Source organism: Triplophysa dalaica, chromosome 20 (genome assembly GCF_015846415.1).
Source record: "Triplophysa dalaica isolate WHDGS20190420 chromosome 20, ASM1584641v1, whole genome shotgun sequence".
Taxonomy (NCBI): domain Eukaryota; kingdom Metazoa; phylum Chordata; class Actinopteri; order Cypriniformes; family Nemacheilidae; genus Triplophysa; species Triplophysa dalaica.
The window spans coordinates 12489956-12511838 of NC_079561.1; the positions used below are offsets into that span (position 1 = coordinate 12489956).

A 21883-nucleotide genomic window follows, 5' to 3' on the forward strand; every position below is an offset into this window, starting at 1 on the left:
GCACTCAACCACATTCATTTTTCAGTGTGTTGTTATTAATAATCAAACAAGCAAATAATAAACACAAACAACCATAAACAAAGTGCTGTGAGGATTATTTCAAGATTACAGGCTAAAAACTGTGGAAAATGTATAAAAGGCATTGAAAACAGTTCTTGTGAAGTTTTTGTTGGTGTTGTGTCTAAACAGATAATTAAAAACAAACCAAAGCATAAATAAACATAGAAAAACACATTCAACAATGGTGCCATGTAATCATTCTTCAACCCCTTATTTCATATTCAAACACTCATTATAAAAGCTAAAAGAAGAGATAGAGTGAAAAAAGAGTGACATCATTTCTCAGTGGGAACATTCCATTTCAGAATGTATTGGCGTGAGCTTCTAGGAGCCATACTGGAGTGTTTTACAGCAGCTGGCTGCTTTAGGGCAAGTGAACTACATTGTATACATGTGACAGCAGTTTATTTAGCTCATACCTGTTTTTAAATACTGGTAACACTTGTATGGTGTTCAGGTCTGTGAAAACCTGTTAAAAGTTAAAAATGCTAAAAAAATTGGTTAAACTTCATACATTTATATTTATTCAGGATAAATATATTTTTTAAAATGAATAGCACCACGCTGTCTATGTTGCTTGTAAATGAGATAAAGTTAACACTTTTTTGTATTTTTACATAAACTTTTATGGCTGTATTGATTTAAATTTGTATTGATTTGACTAGAGCAGCAAACATTAGCTGTGTAACAAAGACATGAACACCATTCATGGGTTAAACTTAACCAGCAGCAAGACTCGGTTAACTAGTTTTTCTGGTTAAACAGCATGACTGTTCACTAGCTAGACCAGCCATGATAAGAAATGCACGTCTTTTCAGCAGGATGTAGACAGTTTCTCACTCTTGTCTCGAGACATCTAATTCTAATCAAAACATTCTTTGGACGTGTTTGTAGGGCTTGGAAGAAGAGGACTTATCAAAGTTGTCTCTACCAGTGTTGGGTAAATTACTCTGAGAAAGTAATGAATTACTAGTTACTAATTACATATTCAATAGTGTAATAGGATTACTGTAATAATTACTCTCTCCAAAAAGTATTTAGTTACTAATTACTAATTACGTCCTATATCCTATAGCAACCTTGATTAGTTAAGTGATTCAAGGATAGACATGAAACAGCTGTTTTAATTCATTCAAATAAATAATATTAAACTACATAAAGTACTCTTGTTTACTGACCAAAGTATTAGAAATGTGAGAATTATACATCAAAGCACATATTTTGAAGTTAGACTTTGAATTTTTATGTCAAATCCACTATTGCACACACATATATTTCACAATGTATTTCGTCTAATTACATCAAAAGTAACTGTAATTAAATTACAGAAAAAGTGTAAGCCCTTACTTTACTTTTTCAAGGGGAAAGCAATTAAATTACAGTAACTAATTACTTAGTAACTAGTTACACCCAACACTGGTCTCTACAATGACATTTTTATTAAACTACCCTACTGCAAAACACAGATCATACCAGCTTACCAAAAGACATATTCAGCTCACAAGTTAAATGACCAGGTGGACCATGGCCTCTCAAACTAAGAGAGTTGTGCGGTCAACCATCAAAACCGGCATATCGTCATCCAGAAAATAACAGAGTAAATCCGGCTCAAGCAGGTTTTAATTGTATTTTCTAAAAACATAGGTAACAACACCTTAGCATTGGAGACAATGCACCAATAATAAGATCGATAACACAAACAAGGGTGATACTGGTTCGGTTGTAGTCAATGGAGGGGCGTTGTGAAGCTCTGAGGTTCGGTGTTTCCTCAGTATTGGTCTCTGTACAGTATTAACGTGAATGTCTGGTCTTCTTCACTTGGAAAGTTTGCTGATGACTCTTATTAGAGCTCCATTCTCATCTTTCAGCCGCTGGTTATCGGACTTCAATTCTGTCAAATCCTGAGACCACAAAAGGGAATAACAGAGAATTTAACTGTGTATGATTTTGCACTATTAAAATATCTAAACCTCCCTGACATCACTCACTATGATAATTTATAAACAGCAATAAAGCCATGCTCAGTGAGATAAACACAGCATCTAGTCTCCAAAATCTAGTAAGTGGCCAAGTCAGGCAACATTTTCACACATCAAGCATGATTCCAACCCATCAACATTATTTTGTCCTGTAAGCTGGTACCTCATTTTGGCAAAATTCTAAGACAGCAAGCAGATGTACCTTTTGTAAAGAAGAGAATCCCATAATGCATTGTGCCAAGCTTAGCTAAACAAAATCTTTAAAGATGCAGTATGACAACAGATGCTGACTATATGCCTATTTAATTTAATTCACAAAGTATCAAATATGTTTAACTTTATTAAAACACAGCGAAGACAGAATGTTCCCTTGGTTTTTTTGTTCCCATTTGAGTATTTTTGGGGAAGCAAAACGAGTTTAAAAAAGTTCTCTCTCTTAAAAAGAACCTGTACAGAATGTTCCCTGGTGGTTAATTGTTTGCAACCATAAAATAACATTCTGGAATCCAAAAGTTGGGAACAACACATTGTCCGCTGGGAATTAATTATTTGACCGATGCATTATTCTATTTTACAGTGTTCAGTTGTTAGCTTAGCAACATGCTAATGTTAGTCTCTACCCTGTTGAAAAAAACATGCTGGTTTGGTATGTTTTGATGCTGGTTTAAGCTGGTCATGTGGTGGTTTATGCTGGTTATATGCTGGTCCTTAGCTGGTTTTAGCTGGTCAAACCAGCATCAAAATATACACCTAACCCATCATATGCTGTTTTTTTTTCAACAGGGCACACTCTTGAAAACTGTTCAATAAATGTTATTTGTCAGGCTATATGGTTCCATTAAGACCCTTTAATGTCCAGAGAACTTTTATGTTTCATAAAAGGTTCTTTGTAGTGGAAAAAAGTTCCACAAACTATAAAAAGGTGAGAAAGAAAAGGATATTTTACGTACTTTGAACTGAAAGGTTCTTTGGGGTAACAAAAATTGATCTACGCCATCACTGCAAAAAAACCTTTATAGAAGCTCCTTAATTCTTGAGTGTTTTGGAATCATTTTCAGTGGAGTGCTATTGTGAACTGCAATTGAGCGTTCCAGATGATTGTGTTTATGTAGACCGACAATAGTAAGACGATTCACACTCACAGTTTTAAAACACAACTGGACAAATCAACTAGTCAAGATGTTTAGATCATAACATGCAACACTGGATCTTCATAACACTACCAAATCACATAATACCATAATCACATGCCAGTGTACTTCCGTGCCAACAGCCAGTCATACTGAAATCACCCACAGTGTGTTATTAGAAAAGACAAGCTAGAAACGAAGACAGACGGTCATTCTTTCTTAAACAGCAGTGATTAAAACATTATCACCAGCTCTAATAAACTTCAACAAAAAGTAAACCCAGCCACTTAGGACTTCATATCACATATTTCCAGCCCTCAGATAAAGAACTTATGTTGGCTTATTCCCTTTAAGCACACTAAACCATGACTAGCACACACTCATACACATACACACAGGCTCTCAGCACTGTAGACAAGTCTGGGGTTTTCCATCAATAGGGTTTAAATTAGTGTCCCATTACCTCTTCTGTTTTAAAATGGTCACATATCTTATGTGACTTTGAGGCATGAATCATGACTGTTGGACTTGACCATTTGCAGACAGGGAAATTTTTCAACCCGGTCTCATAGGAAATACATACTTCTGTACAGTTTTTGCAGCACCAAAAAATATTGCTACAGTTTTGAGAAACAAAAGTCTACTGGGGTGCTAAAGAGAAGAACTGTATTAGTCCGCTAGAGAATGAGTGTCAGTTTCAGGATTTGGCTCAAAAACTTATAAATACATATTATTTGTACTTTAATAGAATTTTTAGAGCACCTAAACACACACCTACCCTAAACCTAAAAGTACCCACTTCCCAACCACATTAACACGCATCAAGGAAATAGAAGGTCAAGACATGGGAATTTATAGCAAACACTGACCAAAAGCAATATAAATACAAACAGATTGAGTTGCCTTTCGAGTCTTCTTAAGCCGTACGTTATTGTTGTGTGACCACAGCAGGTTTCAATCGCCGACGATCATGCTCCAGGAATACGTCTTGGTTACGTATGTAACCTCAGTTCCCTGATGGAGGGAACGAGACGTTGTGTCGAGAACGACAGATGGGGTTCGCCCTTGAGAACCAATCAACTCTGACTACTATAGAAAAGGCCAATGAAATTTGGCGAATGCAATTTGCATGCCGGGCTCCGCCCCCGGAAATCCGGTATAAAAGGAGGCCGGCGTGCAGCATTCACTTACCTTTGTTCTGAAGAGCCTGAGACCTCTCAAACTGCAGCAGAATACGATACGTGTTCGTGGCATAAGGGACACAACGTCTCGTTCCCTCCATCAGGGAACTGAGGTTACATACGTAACCAAGACGTTCCCTTTCTGTCGGTCTCTCGACGTTGTGTCGAGAACGACAGATGGGGTTGCCTATGGAAAACGCCACAACGCTGTATCGCGTCACAATCTCTAGCGAAGCGACGGTAACAAGCCTGGGCGTGTCATCTCGAAGCTTTCGTGAGACTGTAACCTTCCAGTGTGGTGGTCGGGGGGTTCCAGAGCTTTCTTGGAGAAAGATGGGTACAGCCCTGACCGGTAACTTTCACGGACGGGGCCTTAGCTCTCTATAGGCGAGAGGCCGTCCAGATCAGTTTACACCGGGTAAGCGCGACTCTTAATCAGAGAAGCGCTACAGAGGCCACCTCCTACCCGTGGGGAGGAATATGGTGGATATAGGTATGGTCTCGTCCTTGGAGGAGAACGCATGGAACGTGCGGACTGAGTAGTTAACCGCGAGGTGGAGGCCCACCTGGGGAAGCTCATGGGTTACCAGGAGTGGGAACCATTCTCATGAGGATACATCAGACGGAACAGCCCACGGAGGGGGTGTTACAGACGTCCGGTAGCACTAGGTCCGGTTAGAGCTATCTGTGATAGCTCACATGGTATCCCGGCCTAAGGGGGAAGGCTGCTCTGCCCAGCCAGCCCCCAGGGGGTGCTTGTTTGGTGATGGATGGAATGCCTATTCTTAACCAGTGTCTGGGTAAGAAGGGAGGCTGGTGAGGTACCAGTTTCTTAGCGATGTGTTCGGGTAAGAAGAAAAGGTAAATAGCACACTGACCCAACCTGTTAGAGGGTGGAAAGGTGCTTTCGCAGGCATACGCCCCCCCGGATGCCAGTCCTACATGTCGCCACGCAGGACGTGGGCTGACACCGGGTTTACGCGAAGGTTGTTAACCCTTGCGAAGGTGTTTGGGCATAGCCCAACCCGCAGCTCTACAGATGTCTGCTAGAGAGGCGCTTCTGCCAGTGTCCAGGAGGTGGCTAAACTCCGTGTGGAGTGAGCCCTCACTGCCAATGGGCATGGGAGATTCTGAGATCGGAATGCCGTCGTAACGGCGTCCACGACCCAGTGCGCCAGCCTCTGTTTGGAGACAGCCTTCCCCTTCTGCTGTCCTCCAACAGACACGGAGCTGGTCAGAGCTTCAGAGCTCTGCGTGCGGTCCAGTACGTACTGGACACAACACTAATCGGGTTGGGTCTTCCTCCCCTATGGGGAGCGCCTGCAAGTTCACCACTTGGCCCCGGAGGGAGTAGTGGGAACTTCTTGGGCACGCACCCGGGCCTGGGTCTCAAGATAACGTGAGAGTTTCCAGGGCCGAGTTTAAGGCAATCCAGGGACACGGAGGATGCTCTGTGGTCCCCTACCCTCTTGAAGGAAGTGAGCGCCGTCAGGAGGGCCGTCTTACTCTATGAGGAAGATCGGAACCTCCGAGGGGCTCTTTGGGGGGCCCTGAGGCTCCCCAGGACCACTTAGGGTCCCAAGAGGGTATGGAGCGGAGATGAGGCGGATTCCGCCCTCTCGCTGCTTAGGAACCTGGTGACCAGGTCGTGTTGCCCTAGAAACTTTCCACCGACTGAGTCGTGATGAGTGGCAATAGCGACTACATACACTTTCAGTGTGGAAGGGAGATGTTAGTCTCCAGTCTCGTGAGGAGGGGAACACAATCCTGATCAAGCACCTCAGTGGGTCTTTCTCGTTGAGAAAGACACCAGGACGAGAAGAGGCACCGTCTAGAGGCGTGTAACCGCCTAGTAGATGGGGCCCTAGCCTGGGTGATGGTCTCAGCCGTATAGGGGGAGTAGCCATCTTAGGATCTTCTCGTCCCGTCTAGAGACCAGACATGGGTGTTCCAGAGGTCTGATCTGGGATGCCAGAACGTGTCCTTCCCCTGAGAGAGCAGGTCCTCTGTCAGGGGAATGGTTCAGGGGGAGTCGCTGTCCAGAGCATCGGCTCTGAGGCCAAGTGCGGTTAGACCGGTGTGGTGTAACCAATAACACTTGGTGCTCCTGCTCCCTGACCTTGCACAGAGTCTGTACAAGAAGGCTCCGGGGGGGAAGGTGTGCTTCCGCCCATCCCGCGGCCAGCTGTGCGCAAGGATATCCGTGCCGAGGGCAGGGACTATCAAGCGGGCAAATGGTGGTGTTACGGGAGGTGAACAGGTTTTACCTGGGCCTACCCGAACAGCCTCCAAATGAGCTGGACTGCACGGGGGTGGAGTCGCCACTCTCCACGAGGCATAAACTGGCGAGAAAGCACGTCGGCTGTCTAGTTCAGTTTGCCCGGGGTGTGTGGCCTGCAGGGAACGAGTCACCTGTTGACTCCACCGGAGGAGGCGTCGAGCAAGTTGTGTTTAGCTGCTGTGTGCGAACGCCACCCTGACGATCTGTATTCGCTACAGCTATAGTGCTGTCCTCGGAACAGCACGTGTATGTCTCGCACGAGAGGCCGTAGCCTGCTCAGTGCAAGTAGCATAGCCCACAACTCTTGGCAATTGATATGCCAGCGCAGGCGGGGGTTCGTCCAACACCCCACCTGCGTGCCCGTTGCACACTACACCGCACCCCTGCAGGGAGACTTCAGTCGTCACCACGACCTGCCTCATAACCTGCTCAGAGGGACCTGAGTCCGTCGAAAAAGTCATAAAGACTAGGGGTTATGGTGCGTCGGCAGCAGGGCGGCATCACCATGCGCCTGCTGCCGGTGTGCCACGCTCTCCTCGGAACTCGACTCTGAAACCAGTGTTGGAGCGGTGTCATGTGCATCAACTCGAGGGGTATTAGCCCGCGAGGACGCCATGTGTCCCAGGAGCCTCTGAATTGTTTCAGGGGGACCGCTGTCTGCCTAAAATGTTCATTTCAGACAGTTCAACACTGGTTGGGCACAACTGCGGACAGGTGTGCCGACATGGTGACAGAGTTGAGTTCCATACCGAGAAAGAGGATGCTCTGCACTGGGGAGAGCTTGCCCCTCTCTTGGTTGACCTGGAGTCCCAATCGACCTAGGTGCCGGAGCACCAGGTCCCTTTGTGTACATAACAGATCTCGCGAGTGTGCCAAGATAGGCCAGTCGCTGAGATAGTTTAGTACCCGCTCGCCTTCCTCCTCTCAGGGAGAAAGGGCGGTCAGGGACAGACCGAAAGGGAGGACTCTGTACTGATATGCCCGCCTCTCGCACGCGAACCGTGGGAACGGCCGGTGTCGAGGAGGATCGAGACATGAAAGTAAGCGTCCTTCAGGTCGATTGCCACGAACCAATCCTGACACCTCATAGATGTCAGGACGCGCCTCTGTGAGAGCACCCTGAATGGCAGCTTGTGAAGGTGCTCTGTTCAGGGTACGCAGCCTTTGGGGGCAACCCGCCGTCTTTCTTGGGAACGATGAAGTGCGGGTGGTGACCCACTGAACATCTTGGTTTTGAGGGACGAACTCGATGCCTGTTTTGCCAGAAGGGTGGTGACCTCTACCCGAAGTACGGAGGCGTCCCTGCCTCTGACAGAGGGAGAGATGATGCCCCGAAACTTGGGTGAGTCTCTGGCGAACTGGATCGAGTAACCAAGACGGACCGCCCTCATTAGCCAGCGAGACAGTGTGGGCAGCTCTCGAGCTCCCAGGGACTGTGACAGGGTGACCAAGGGGACGGTCTGCTTCATCATTCCCACGGGGGGTGGTTCGTCGGCTGGCAGAGCTAACCATGTCGCGGGGAGTCCCCGGAGGGAAGGTTTTTGCTCCGCCTGCTTACCTGCCTGGCGGGACAACGGCACGCACTGTCGGTTTGAGAGTGGTGACGGCTGTCGTATGTGTACGACCTCACGCCTCGCCAGGGTGTGAGGTCGGTTCGCCGAGCACAGTCCAGTGGAGTGTGCGATCGGCTGCAAGTAAACCCGGGGAGAACAGAAAACTCAGTGAGTAAGTGGGCGCCAAGCCCTAACAAGGGCCCGGCTTTGGTGACGAGGCAGGAGTCGTCCCGTACCGACCGATCAGAGCCGTGGCTGTGAAGGTTCGGGCCCGATGTTGTTCTCCCTGGGGTCTTCCCGTCAGTGTCCCTTCTCGCGAGGAGGTTGCTGACGGGGTGGAGGTTTCCCCCTCGACCTCTGCTTCCGGGGTGCCGCCTGTGGGGGCACAGGAACCGGAGCCGATGTCGAAAGGGTCCTGGGTTGCAGGGAAGCAGACGTCACGTGAGATCTCGGAGGCCTGTAGGCGGCCGAGTCGCGGCGTGAAAAAAAAAAATGTGGTTAATTGCCACTGTCTGCTTCGCCGTCAAAAAACTGCTGAGCGCAGTCCTCGACGGTGTTACCAACAACCCACCCTGCGAGATGAGTGCATCAAGAAAGCGGACTTCCTTGCTGTCACTCTTCTGCTCAAGGTATAGCCGGGGGTGTCTCTCCTGGACCACTACCGTGGACATCGTCCGACCCAGGGCCCGTGCCGCCGCCTTAGTCGCCCGTAGAGCGCTGTCAGCGGTGGCACGGAGATCCTGCATTATACCCGGGTCGGCCTTACCCTCGTGGAGCCCTCTCAACGCCCTGGCCTGGCGGACCTGCAGGATGGCCAAGGCATAGAGAGAGGAGGCAGCCTGGCCCGCAACCTCGCAAGCTTTCGACACCAGTGATGCCGAAGTCTTACGTGCTTTGGACGGTAGGAGTGGTCGATCCCCCCCCAGGTGGTAGCCGTCCGCGGCACAGGTGCACCGCAGGCGGACGTTCCACCCGGGGGATCTCGACGCAGTCCTTGGCTGCCTCACCATCGAGGGAAGTAAGGGAGCCGGAGCTGGTTTCACTGGAACGGTCCGTGAGTGGAGCGTTCCAAGTTTTACACAGCTCCTCATGCACCTCCGGGAAAAACATGGCACCCGGGGTGGGCGCGGTTTGCACCGCGCACCGACCTCGGGAACCACGTATCCCCGGGTTAGCACGGATGACATCACTTCTGCTTCCTCCTGAACTCGACCGCTGGGGGTGGAGTTTGGATTCGGCAGAGTCGGATGCCAGTCTCCCTCCGATGCTGCGAGCGACATCTCATCTACGTCACACATCGTTTCCGAGTGTGTGCGTGAGGATCCGGACGGTATGCCACCGCCGGTTGGGGAACGTTCAGAAGAGCGAATCGGGGTGCGATCGGCCCGTGAGCACTTGGCTGGCGGGTTTACGTTCGCAGAGTTCCCCGTATCACTAACGCTGCTAACGTGGGTGGTCATCGGGGCCGTAGCCACAGATGTCACAGCCCGGGTAGCAGACGAAATGGTGGCTGGTTCCCGTAGGAAGACAGCCACCCGTGACCGCAACTTCTGAATGACAATCTGCCCGCAGTGCAGGCAGATGTGTCAACGAACGCTGCTTCAGTGTGCTGGACGCCCAGACACCTAATGCAGCGATCGTGTCCATCCCCCTCCTCGATGAGGGTGCCGCACCCAAGAGAACAGCGGGACATGCCGCGCTGGAGAATGCTCAGTCAGTCCTGAAAAGGACTTTTAGAAAAAATCTCTAACACCTCCGGAACCGCCGAGACGCCCAGGGGAAGGTCGCTGCAGGAAGGGACGATCCGCTGTAACACGTCGTAGCACCAGCGTGTAGTTGTAGAGGATTGAATCCTGAGTTGTACTCATGAGCGATGGCTCTGAAGAACAAAAGGTAAGTGAATGCTGCACGCCGGCCTCCTTTTATACCGGATTTCCGGGGGCGGAGCCCGGCATGCAAATTGCATTCGCCAAATTTCATTGGCCTTTTCTATAGTAGTCAGAGTTGATTGGTTCTCAAGGGCGAACCCCATCTGTCGTTCTCGACACAACGTCGAGAGACCGACAGAAAGGGAACACCCAGTTGTGTTTTATTAACTTGTACGCTCAAGTTTAGCGTGTGACGTAATCAGAGCAGAACAGCCAATACCGTTTCATGAGATAAACTAGCGTAATGAAGCAACCAGTCACAATACGACAGCCAATGCCATTTCCTTGTCGTAACAGTTCACACACTGGTAGCAATGTTCGAATTCTGTCACTGTATGCAAGCAGCGCAGCCGTTCTGGATCAGAGTTATTATGGCGGAAGGAAAAGGGGATCGCTTTCGGGGCTGTTCTCTTGCCTCGGAACGCTTGGGATAAATGCACTTTTTAAATAAACAGCATGTGTAGCCGTATCTTCCTCTTACGTGATGTGTTTAATATATACCTTACTGTTAGGTTTAGGGGTGGGGACGGATTACGTGTTCAAATACTTCTACATTGTGCGTACGAAATAAGACATGTACTCAAAATATGAGTAAAATAAAAAATCTGATTAAATTCAAAATCATTACACCCCAGTATAATATAATATGGTGCTACTAACGTAACTGTTAATGGAAATTGTGATATGTACTTGATGATACGTATTTTGTAGCGCTGCCAAAAGTGTACAGAGGTATGTAATTCCTATGAGACCAGGTTGAAAGTTGAGACTTATGACAAGGAATAACCGAAGTCGAGTCCTGATTGTAAATGTGAAGTGGAGCTGGGGATGGAGGAGGGTTATTTGCTCCTGAGCTGAGATGTGATTGCGTCATATTTCTATAGATAGAGGAGGATCCCGTTCTCTTCGGCGGCACTTTTGCTTACGTAATAGAAAATCTATAGATTGAGAACTATTAGATATATTAGAAAAGCTATAACACGCTCCTGAACAAAATCTAAAGACCGTGGGAAACGGCAGGAAAGTATTTGCATTTCTCGCTGGTGAATCGTTACCAGGTTATAAGTACTGAATCAAAATGCCAAAACAAGAAATAGGAGCAAGAGAGAAAAACAGAGAGTACGCAATTTATTGAAGACCTCATTTAAACTCAAACGTCATCAGCTGAATAACTGTTAACTGTCGGAGCCCTTTTTGAGCCTACACATGAAAACACATGTTTTCATGTGTAGGCTCAAAACTATACAACGACTCAACAACTATAATGGCGATAACTCATGAATTCTTTGGAATACAGACTTACGGTTGGTCTCGTTTGAAATAAGAAAAGTAGCTGATTATTGCTAATAAAAAGAAAATCACACACATACACAATTTATTTTTTAAGGCATGTTGTTAGGTTTATTGTTAAATATTAAAAAAAAGTTTTTTTGATTAAAAAATCCATTTAAAAATACGGGTCGCAAAAGGATAACAAAAAATGTAAGCACAATCTTTATAAAAAAGAATCAATTACTCTCCCTATATAAATTATTTAAAAAACATCAAAGAAATCTGTATTCTAGAGTCTTAGACCTTTCCAATGATATATAGTTTGTCATGATTTGATTAGAAATGCACAATATTGACGCAAACTTAGGTGTCCCGTATACGGAACGGGTGACAGTTAACAGTCTACAAGTTTAAGTAAAAAGTTAAAAGCTGCACAAAAATATGGCTTTCATGTCATTGTTCTTCAGGCAGTCACACTGTAGTGATCTCCTGAAGGCAGAGGCAAAAATGCTTTCTGTCTTTGAACGTGTCAGGATTGTTGAGCTCCACAAGCAACGGCTCTCGAGACATGATTTATTGAAAACAACTTGATTTATTGAAAACAACCTGATTTATTGTACGAAAAATGTATTGTTATTATAAGAAGAATCGTCATTTCATCTAACCATTTTGTTCTTTAATTAAAAGAAAGTAAAACGTTATCGGTCACTGTAAACTAACAATTCATCCTAGTTATTTCCCACCGACTATGTAAAGGAAGAATAACTCATTTTTGGTTGTATTAGCTGTAAATGGAAAAAGGGGGTAGATTTAAGAGAGTAAGGCTTAATTTCTTCATAAAAATGCATTAAAAGTACTACTAAACTAGTAGTACTTAAACTATTTTCCTGTCTCTGTCAGTAGCTGTCCAGAGGACACAAAACCATGTGAAGGCATACTGTGCATGTCAAACGGCAATGAGTTATAGTTCTTAAAATAGTCTAAAAGCAGTCAGCAGATCTCTGTGTTGGTGATTTGATTTAGATATTGCTCTGGTATACAAGAGATGTTTGGTCATGGAAGAGCTTTAAATATCTTCAAAGCGCCTGCAAGAGGAATGTGAGCCCCTCGCCAGACCCATGTGAGAAACATAGAAATGAAGTAGGAACAAGCGAAAATGTCTTTAATGTAAGACAATTAAGAACAAACATAAATAAAAGAAACCTGCCTGGGAGGTGCGCAGCATAGGGTGCAGGAAGAGGACAGTAGGGTGTAACAAAAATGAGAGGAAAGAAGAAAGGGAGAGGAGGACTAGAGATCCTCCGTCTCAGGGAGAGAGGACGTCAGAGAGAAGCGGGCGAGGGTGCGGAGCATGGCTTTGTTCTCCATTATGAGGTGCTCGTTCCTCCTGCGGAGAGCCTGTAGCCGAGTCAGAGCAGGAAGGGTCTGGAGATATAAAGAAGCCCAGATATTCAGAAAGAGAGAGAAATAGAGAGAATATGAGTGTGAGGGAACGTTAAAGAAGTTTTAGAACTAAAGTATTAGTCTGTAAAAAAATGTACATGAAATCCAAACAGATTATAGATTTTCTTATGAATTATGATGGAAAAATTGTGCTCCGTTATGAAAGAGCTCAGTTGTCAATGGTGAATATGAAAATCCACAGGCCACAACTGACCAATCAGAATCAAGTGTTCCAAAAAGGCTCTCATGTATTTCAAGTATTCCGAAAAACGCCCCTGTTTTGAATGTATTAGAATATAAAATGTGTTAAAATCTCATGACATTTTTTTTATTTAAGCCCATTGTGTTGGTTGAGAACGTGGCTTCATGTTGATTTTACTGAGAAAATAGAAAACAGCTAAACATGCAAAGACAATTAAGCAAGAACATAAAAACAGAGCACATGCAAGTAACAATAGACACCCAAAAAAAGGAAAGAAAATCAAGCCTGCATTCATCTTCACTTGTCAACCAGTCAATCTTTTTAACGGAGTGAGATGCTAAGATTTCTTTCCTTCAACAGAAGTGATCATTATCTTTCATGCATTTTATTCAATAAAAGCCCAAAAAGGAGATCAAGGGTTGAAATGAAGCATTATAATCTACCTTAATACCATCATATAGAATAATGTTAGAAACCATCCAAACTTCTTTTCATGGCTTACAGATCCAGAATCAGGCCGCCTTATTCTTCTCCATGCCATTACAAAGATTGCTCTTAGTCTCTAAAATGACTCACCGCTTTGACAAACAGGTCATAAGAGCCAATCCTGAATAAACCGGTGTAACTGAATAAACGTCACTATATGGATTCTAGGTAGTGTTGAGACTTGTTTTCAAGTCACTTACACAGTCAAGTGCACACTCATTGTTTGCAGGTACAGTGTCTATAAAGAATACGTCTGCAGGTGTTCTTATCATTTAGACAAATTACAGTAGGTATCTTAGAGGGAAGAAAACGTATTGTGTTTCTCAGAAGTGTGCCTATATTATGTATACTTTATTTTATAATACGCAGAGATAAGCGTAAGTGGTACTGTTCCTTTATGAAACCACTGTTCTGTTTGCTTAACCTAACAATGTAATATTATCTTAAATGGTGTGAGCTTGAGGCCGGACTGGTTCTGGGAAGAATAATATAAATCTGTCTCAAAACCACAAAAGGAACGAAAATGGTCATTGCATGCTGCAGTTTCATTTATAAAAGTTGATTGTCAGACTGGTCTCACCGGAATTCCTCGCTATTTTCTGAATTCATATGTATTCTTACGATGTGAAAAAAAGCAATTCTTCCCTTAACCCCACACCTTAACTTAACGTCAGTGGTGTATAAGCAAGCCGTATTAAAAAGTATGAATAAAATCATATACATTTATATGAATTAGCAAAATATTGCCATCTCGTAAAACAGTTACTCACAAATTCCTGTGAGATTGCGTTGGTATAGTTGTTCTTGTTGGGATTGAATACAAAACTATTTTTTTTAAGTAACTTCAGATTTACAGTATGAATGAGGGCATGTTTAGTTCTCAGACATCTGTTATCTAGGTCATGGAAACCTGAAGTTATCTACCAATCTCACAAAAAAAATGCCTATTTCGCAACTTTGTGAAAAATATACAATGCAAGTCGTTCAAGAGTACTATTATTACAAAAAAGCCTAATGTCATTGGGATGAATCAGATCGTACTAAATCATACAAATGAGTTCATACGATATGACTGAACCCAAAATAGTAACTAATTGACATCATATGGTATATAGTATCTACAGCGCACAATGTGTTGCATTTTGGTGAGCAAACAGGTGCGTGTGGTGCCCTTTATGTGTGTGAGCAGGCAACCACGCGTGGGGCAAACCACTCACCATCAGCCCCTCTTTAACCCAGTTCAGATGAGGTCTGCTCAGGGCTGACAGCGAAACCTCACTGGAGGCGTCTGTTGGGGTAATAGTTATATCAAACAGTCATATCAAACAAGTACAAGAGCTTCTGGTTTCTTATCTCTAGTGAGCTGATAAGCAGAATATCCCAGAAAGTTCCAGACCACAGTCGGTGGTAGATGTTTTCTTTTTATAGTGTAATAGAAGGGTCAAGATATGTTCATGAAGGAGATTAGAAAACAATGCGAATACTGATTTTGAAACATTTGAAAAAAGAGTATTTTAAAAACGATCATCTATATAAGTTGCTCATTCACACTAAAAATGAACTGCACATGACACGTGTCATTTCTGTCAGGTGTTTATGCACAAACTCTCCACTTCTTCCACTTCTTGACGTGTAAATGAGGTGAAGTAAAATAGTATGATAAGAATATAAAGATCCAAAGCGTGTCAAAATATAGACCAAGAATAAGGACTTAACAAACATGGCGAAATATATGACCGCTTCAAAAGTAATACATACAGAGCCTTGCAGAGCCTTCATACCCACTGAACTTTCCACATTTTGGCATGTTAAAACGACAAACAAAAATGTATTTTATTGGGATTTTATGTCATAGACCAAAACAAAGTGGCACATAATTGTGAAGTGGAAGGAAAACGATAAATAGTATCCAACATGTTTTTCAAAGAAATATCTGAAAATTGGCTTGTCTATTTGTATTCAGCCCCCCCAGTCAATACTTTGTAGAACCACCTTTCACTGCAATTACAGCAGCAAGTCTTTTGGGGTATGTCTGTACTAGCATTGCACATCTAGAGAGTGCAATTTTTGCCCATTTTTCTCTGCAAAGTAGCACAAGCTAAGACAGATTGGATGGAGAACGTCTGTGAACAGCAATTTTCAAGTCTCGACACAGATTCTCAATTGGATTTAGGTCTAGACTTTGACTGGGCCACTCTAACACGCTTTGATCTAAACAATTCCATTGTAGCTCTGGCTGTATGTTCAGGGTCGTTGTATTGCTGGAAGGTGAACCTCCTCTTTTGCAGACTCTAACAGGTTTTCATCTAAGATTGCCCAGTATTTGGCTCCTTCCAGTTTCCCATCAATTCTGACCAGCTTCCCCCCTGCTGAAGAGAAGCATCCCCACAACATGATGTTCAGGGTGATGTGCAGTGTTAGGTTTCCGCCAGACATAACGTTTTGCATTTAGGCCAAAAAGTTCAATTTTGGTTTATCTGACCAGAGCACTTTCTTCTACATGCTTGCGAACAGGACTTTTTATGGCTTTCTTTCAGCAATGGCTTTCTTATTGCCACTCTTCCATAAGGGCCAGATTTGTGGAGTGCACGACTAATAGTTGTCCTTTGGACAGATTCTCCGGACAGATCATTTTCATTCCACTTCACAATTATGTGTTACTTTGTGTTGGTCTCATAAAATTCCAATAAAATACATTTTAGTTTGTGGTTGTAACATGTGGAAAAGTTCAGTGGGTATTAATATGAATGAATGAATGAATGAATGAGGCATTTATATAGCGCTTTATTGTGTATTGCTGTAGACCCAAAGTGCATTACAATCATATGAGGGGGGTCTCTCCTCACCCACCACCAGTGTGCAGCATCCACTTGGATGATGCGACGGCAGCCAAAGTACAACGGCGCCAGTGCGCTCACCACACACCAGCTATCGGTGGAGAGGAGAGAGAGAGATAGAGCCAATTCAGAATGTGGGAAATATTAGAAGGCCAAGATTGACAAGGGCCATTGGAGGGGATCTGGGCAGGACACTTTTTTAATACTTTTGCAAGGTTTGTATAAGTTAAAAATATAAAAAAATAAGTTTCTTGCTTTGGTCTGAATAGATCACTGTATAATATGACTTAAAATATGTCATTGAAAACTAGATTGTAAATCGTTTTTGTATTGTTGTTGTTGACAAAAAAATGTAGCTTCAGTGTGGACGGAAGGCCAAAACTGAGAGGAAAAAGATGTGATTTCGAAGGCAGAAGTCTTATAGTAGGATTTTGAATCAGAAGCAACAGAGACAGCTGGCAATGTGACAACAAACAGCATAGATACAAATTATGAAAATATGCACCGACTCAAGGTGTTTAACTACCAAAGGCAATACAAAAAGTAGGAGCCGTCCACACATATGATCTTTAAAAACATATACAGTACTGTACTGACTTTCAGCAACGAAATCATTGCCAGTGTAAACAAAAATGAATGTGCCATCAAAATTGCCCAGCCCAAATCTTGTTACCTCAATTGAAATTTGGAGCAATTGCTATCTTGCCTCCCTTACATTGATTTGGCCTTTCGTAAATTTGGCACCAAGTTCTTCTTGGCTCAAAATGCCAGCGATGTGCAATTACTGCTGGAATGCAGAACAAAAGCCATGCCGTGTCTCTTTGCTGGATTCATTTGGGCTACGGTGTAGCTGGAAGTAGGTCATAATGTACCACAGCAGCTGTGAGATGCTACAGCGAGTGTAATGCCATGTAATGGGGAGCACAGATTTGGATAACATGAGATAAATAAGGAGTTAGGGCCATCATAATTGTTAAATTGACCATTTAACTTGTATAACGTATTTAACCTTTTATGTCAGTTAACTATGAATTCATTAAAAATGGTAAGTTAATATTGAGGTTAGTAAACATGCTCTCGAAAGACACTCAACATCAGGCAGATAAACTTGCTTGGGATCAGAATAAGAAAGCACAAGCACAATAAAACACTTTGATTGATGTGTACCTTCAATTCTTCTTCCATGCCTGAGACCCTCTTCTCCAATGCTTCCTTTTCCTACACAGGCAGACAAAAATCGTATTTAAAGAATATCTTTAAAATATAACAATTAAAATCTAATATAGGCGGTTTCATCCCACATGCATGGCTCAAAGTTAAAGGGGTGATTCGTGGTGTTTTTCTGTGTCTTTGGTAGTTATAACTCACCCATGTATGTAATAGACACGTGAAATTGCAAAAATTTAAGTGTCGGAACAAAAGATGCATTTTATCTAGAAGCGAATGCTCACCCAGACCTGCCTGAAACGCTCCTGTAACCACACCTTGGCGAATCTATGTCAGTTCGTAACACGATTTGACTAAGACCACCCACATCTAAACGCAAGTAAGGTGGGCGTACATGTCAGTACATGCTTTTGAACCTGATGTTCCAAATATGGTAAGGGACATTTCATTTCAGTGCAGTATTCGACCAATCACTACGCACTAGTGAACTGGCCAATCATAGCACACCTCGCTTTTCAGAGCGATCAGCTTTTTTGTAAAATATCAGCGCGTTTCAGAGAGGCGGAGCAAAGAGGAGATACAAACATTCACGGTATGTGGTAAATACAGCATTGTTTTATCTTAAATCGTGTATACACATTGTATTACATCTAAAGCAAACAATAATATTCGTTTTAGCTGCGTCAAATGACCCCTTTAACTTCCAGTCTGAGTATAGTTTTAATATTAATTTATAAAAATATTCATTCATATTTTATTGTATATCAATTGTATTAGAGCATATTAAAACTACTCAACAGTAATTAATTATTTAAGGAGGTCTACCGGAAGTTACGTTTGGCCCACATAACGTTTGTTTATGTTGTTGCTGCTGACACCGTCTTTAATAGGCCTATGTAGTGCCTGGCATAGCCAGATTGTTGGATCTTTTGTTAGGATCATTAAGATCATTTGTCCTGATTTCTTGATACCATTATTAAAAATTCAATTCAAGTTTATTTATATAGCGCTTTTGACAATGTGCATTGTTCCAAAGCAGCGTTACAGGAGCAAACAGGAAAACAGAAAAACACAAAGGTAAAACACAGCACAGTGCATGGTGTTTATAGAACAATAAGAACAGAGCCAAACCTGGCTCCAGGAGGGCTGGATTAAGGTTGGTTCTACCCCCCAGAAAATGTTGGCAACTTTTTGTTTCTCCATGGGATATTTAAGACTCATAAGCTTTAAAGCAAGCAAAGGAGATGAGAGAAGTCTCTGTGCTTTTTCTCACCTGGAACTTAAGACCTGTAGTTTATACAGAGAAACTCTGACAAATCTACACTAAACTGTCCGTTTCTATAAAAATGTGTAAATATCCTTGTTGTGTGTTGGCACTCTTGGAATCTTAAATTACCTGTTACCAGTAATGAGTTTTGATTTAGGCATTCCTGTACTCATACGTTGGGATGATTCTCAGTTTAACATAATTCAAGGCATAGTATGTTTACTCATCTCAACTTTATTTATATAGCGCTTTTACAATTTTCATTGTCACATATACTTGATCTTAAACTGTGTGTCGATCTATGCTACAGCTCTAAATACTGTATGGTTAAGTCGAGCTACTTATGGCCATGAGATAACGTTAAAGTGTATAATATCATTGATGTATTTGCTGGACGAATATATACAAGTATTTTAAATCACTATATTGCTAATCAGAAACAGTAAAATATATAAACTTAACAACGATTTTTATACGTATTTTCTTTTGAGCTAAACTACTTCCCTGACTGAAATTGATGTTTAAATAACTAATTTCATGGATGCGATCTTGATAGATCTGGTGGAGAATCATATTTGGTGAGCTAAGCTCATCATTATTTTTTAACATGCAGCTAAAACCGCTACAAATAATACATATGATCAAAATAATTAAAATATAGACAATTTTGAAATCCCCATCAGCAAAATAAACGGAAAATCATGCTCTGAACCAGCGAATAGGAATATCAGTTCAAGATCTTATAGTCAAAAGAGATACACAAACAAACTCTTTAAAGTGATTAAGTCAATTATCATAACATATAATGATGATATATATTTACCCTTTTCTCAGATTCAAGTACAGTAGATCTCTCTGATATTCTGTCCTGCTTCTGAAACACAAGATAAATAAAAATAAATAAATCCACATAGGCAAAATCACCACAAAACTATAAAAACAAAACATTTTTATTTGATTTTTTATTTAGGGTTAATACTTAAAGCAAATTGGCCTGATCTCAGTCTCAGTATTGGCGTCTTCCTACAATGTCTTTTTTGCTTTCACGGATCGTAATTCTTTACAGATGCTATCATACTAAGCCAAACCCTCTGGAGCCCGAGTGGATGCAGAGGGCAAGCGTGCGCTGTTGTTTTTAATACAGCCTGAGATAATATCTCTTTCCCTCCTCATCTCCTGAGATTGTCCCTCACCTGCGTGACTCTATCCAGCTGCGAGTGGATTTTGGAGAGCTCCTGCTTGCTGTCCGCCAGACGAGACTTTAGCTTCTCATTCTCAGACAGTGCTTCCTCATACATCTGAAAAACAAAGAGTTTGTCTGACAGGATAAATTTACATCTCCACTGGGAGCTTCTTTCCTGTTGACAGTCACCAACAAACCACTAGTGACCTACACTGACATATTCTGTTTTAAATCTAGTTAACACTGGATTATGGTTAAACCCTAGTGGAGGCCGGGGCTGGTTGTCTAATTACATTTTATATGAAGTGACTCATTCAAATGAATTCGTACACTGCTTTTGCACCAGTGATGGTTTGGTCTAGGAGTGGGGCTTCATTTTGGCTCTCTTTCTAAAATACGGTTTAGTATGTAAGTGGACACGTCATACAAATTCATATGAATTATTCACTTTGTAAAGTAGTTTTGAATTCCAGTGAGTTCGGTCTTGGAGTAAAGCTAGATCTCACTACTGTAACGGTTTAGGTCAAAAGTCAGATTAAACAAAGCTTGTTTTCTTGAGCAGTGTGTATTTATGTTGGTTGTAAACACTGAGCTCAAACCCATCTACAATTAGGATGATTATTGTAAATTATGTTCTTTAAACTAAAATTGTCGTATCAAATTTCTTACTGTACATAATCTGTTGGGTAAAAAAGTAAACAAAATGAAACCACGCTGGCTTACAGCAGGTCAAGGGTCAACTAAATAATAATAAAGTCAACGGTTTGATATACATGTATTTTAGGGGTTACCTCTAACATTTTTGCTGTCTTTTGTTTTTTAAGGTTTAGAAATATTAGAATGTTAGAAAAGCTCTTCTCACCTTCTTATAGTCTTTGTTTGCAGAGTCATCTTCAGTTTTGCTCAAGGAGGCGAGTCTGTTCTCACGGCGTGTGTATGTACGAGACGTCAGTCTGTCTGACGGGGCATCAATGCCACTGGAGTCTGACCTGATGCCATTCGGCAAACACAGTATTGAATTATTTACCTTTTAATAATCAAATATTGTGATACTGGATATAAATACTGTAAAACAACAATTGTTTAGGGCAAAAATGAAAGATCCTTACCTTGACACCCGATCTTGCTACAAAAAAAGAGAAAAAAAATTGTTAACAAATATTTTACAACTGATGTAAAATTGTTTAAATATGTTCACCATTTATTAAATTATTAAATTTAAGCATAACAACATTGTTTTTATTTATAATGGCTTCATTTTTAAGATATTATTGCATTTCAATTACCAACCGCAGGGAAATCAACAAAATAAAGTTAAAGAATTGACGTAACAAGAGAAAAATGATCGGCTATGAACTGCTTATTCGTGATAGACTGCCATTCTATTGAATTTAGCCAAACCGATTCATTCAATTCTCTCGTTCTACAGAAGTAACTCGCAATTTAATTTCTGGTTAAAATAATATTTCATATAATAAAACAATTAGTCATCTGAATTTTTTCATTTTGGGTGAGAAACTTAGAAAGTCTTTAATATATAAAAAAAAAACTTGTTCCAAGTTTTTTGTGAGATATCTTTTGTGAGTATTAAATATAATATAATGGTTCTTGACAATAACCGTGCAGTATCATCTCATTGCATCTTTGTAATGGTAACAGTAGGCACATGAACACGCATAGCCTATATTTAAACTGATATATTTCATCTCTGACTGTTAAGATCTCATAATCTATGACTTTGAGTGTGACAGCCAGTACAAGATAGAATATGATATCATTTCGCCAAACTTGTGCATCTATGCAGTTACAGTATGTGTGTGCGTCTGCATACATTTACATTTACGCATTTGGCAGATCCTTTATCCAAAGCGACTTACTTTGCATTATCCATTGCATTATCCTTTACATTAATAC

The 21883-nt window shown here is 42.3% G+C and overlaps 1 protein-coding gene across 4 annotated transcripts in view; it reads right to left on the reverse strand.

Annotated features, from left to right (window-relative positions):
* Positions 1–13: 13 nt before the first annotated feature.
* LOC130409189 (protein phosphatase 1 regulatory subunit 12B) overlaps positions 14–21883 on the reverse strand; it is a 29743-nt gene continuing 7873 nt past the window's right edge. The window contains exons 2-8 of one of the 4 annotated variants that reach the window (XM_056732954.1): positions 21079–21095; positions 20832–20958; positions 19980–20084; positions 19610–19660; positions 17520–17570; positions 14733–14803; positions 14–1961 (exon numbers count right to left, since the gene is read on the reverse strand). In XM_056732954.1, the coding sequence (XP_056588932.1) occupies positions 14771–14803; positions 17520–17570; positions 19610–19660; positions 19980–20084; positions 20832–20958; positions 21079–21095 (384 nt within the window). In that variant the 3' untranslated portion in view covers positions 14–1961; positions 14733–14770. The other 3 variants (XM_056732952.1, XM_056732955.1, XM_056732953.1) reach the window with 3 other exon arrangements.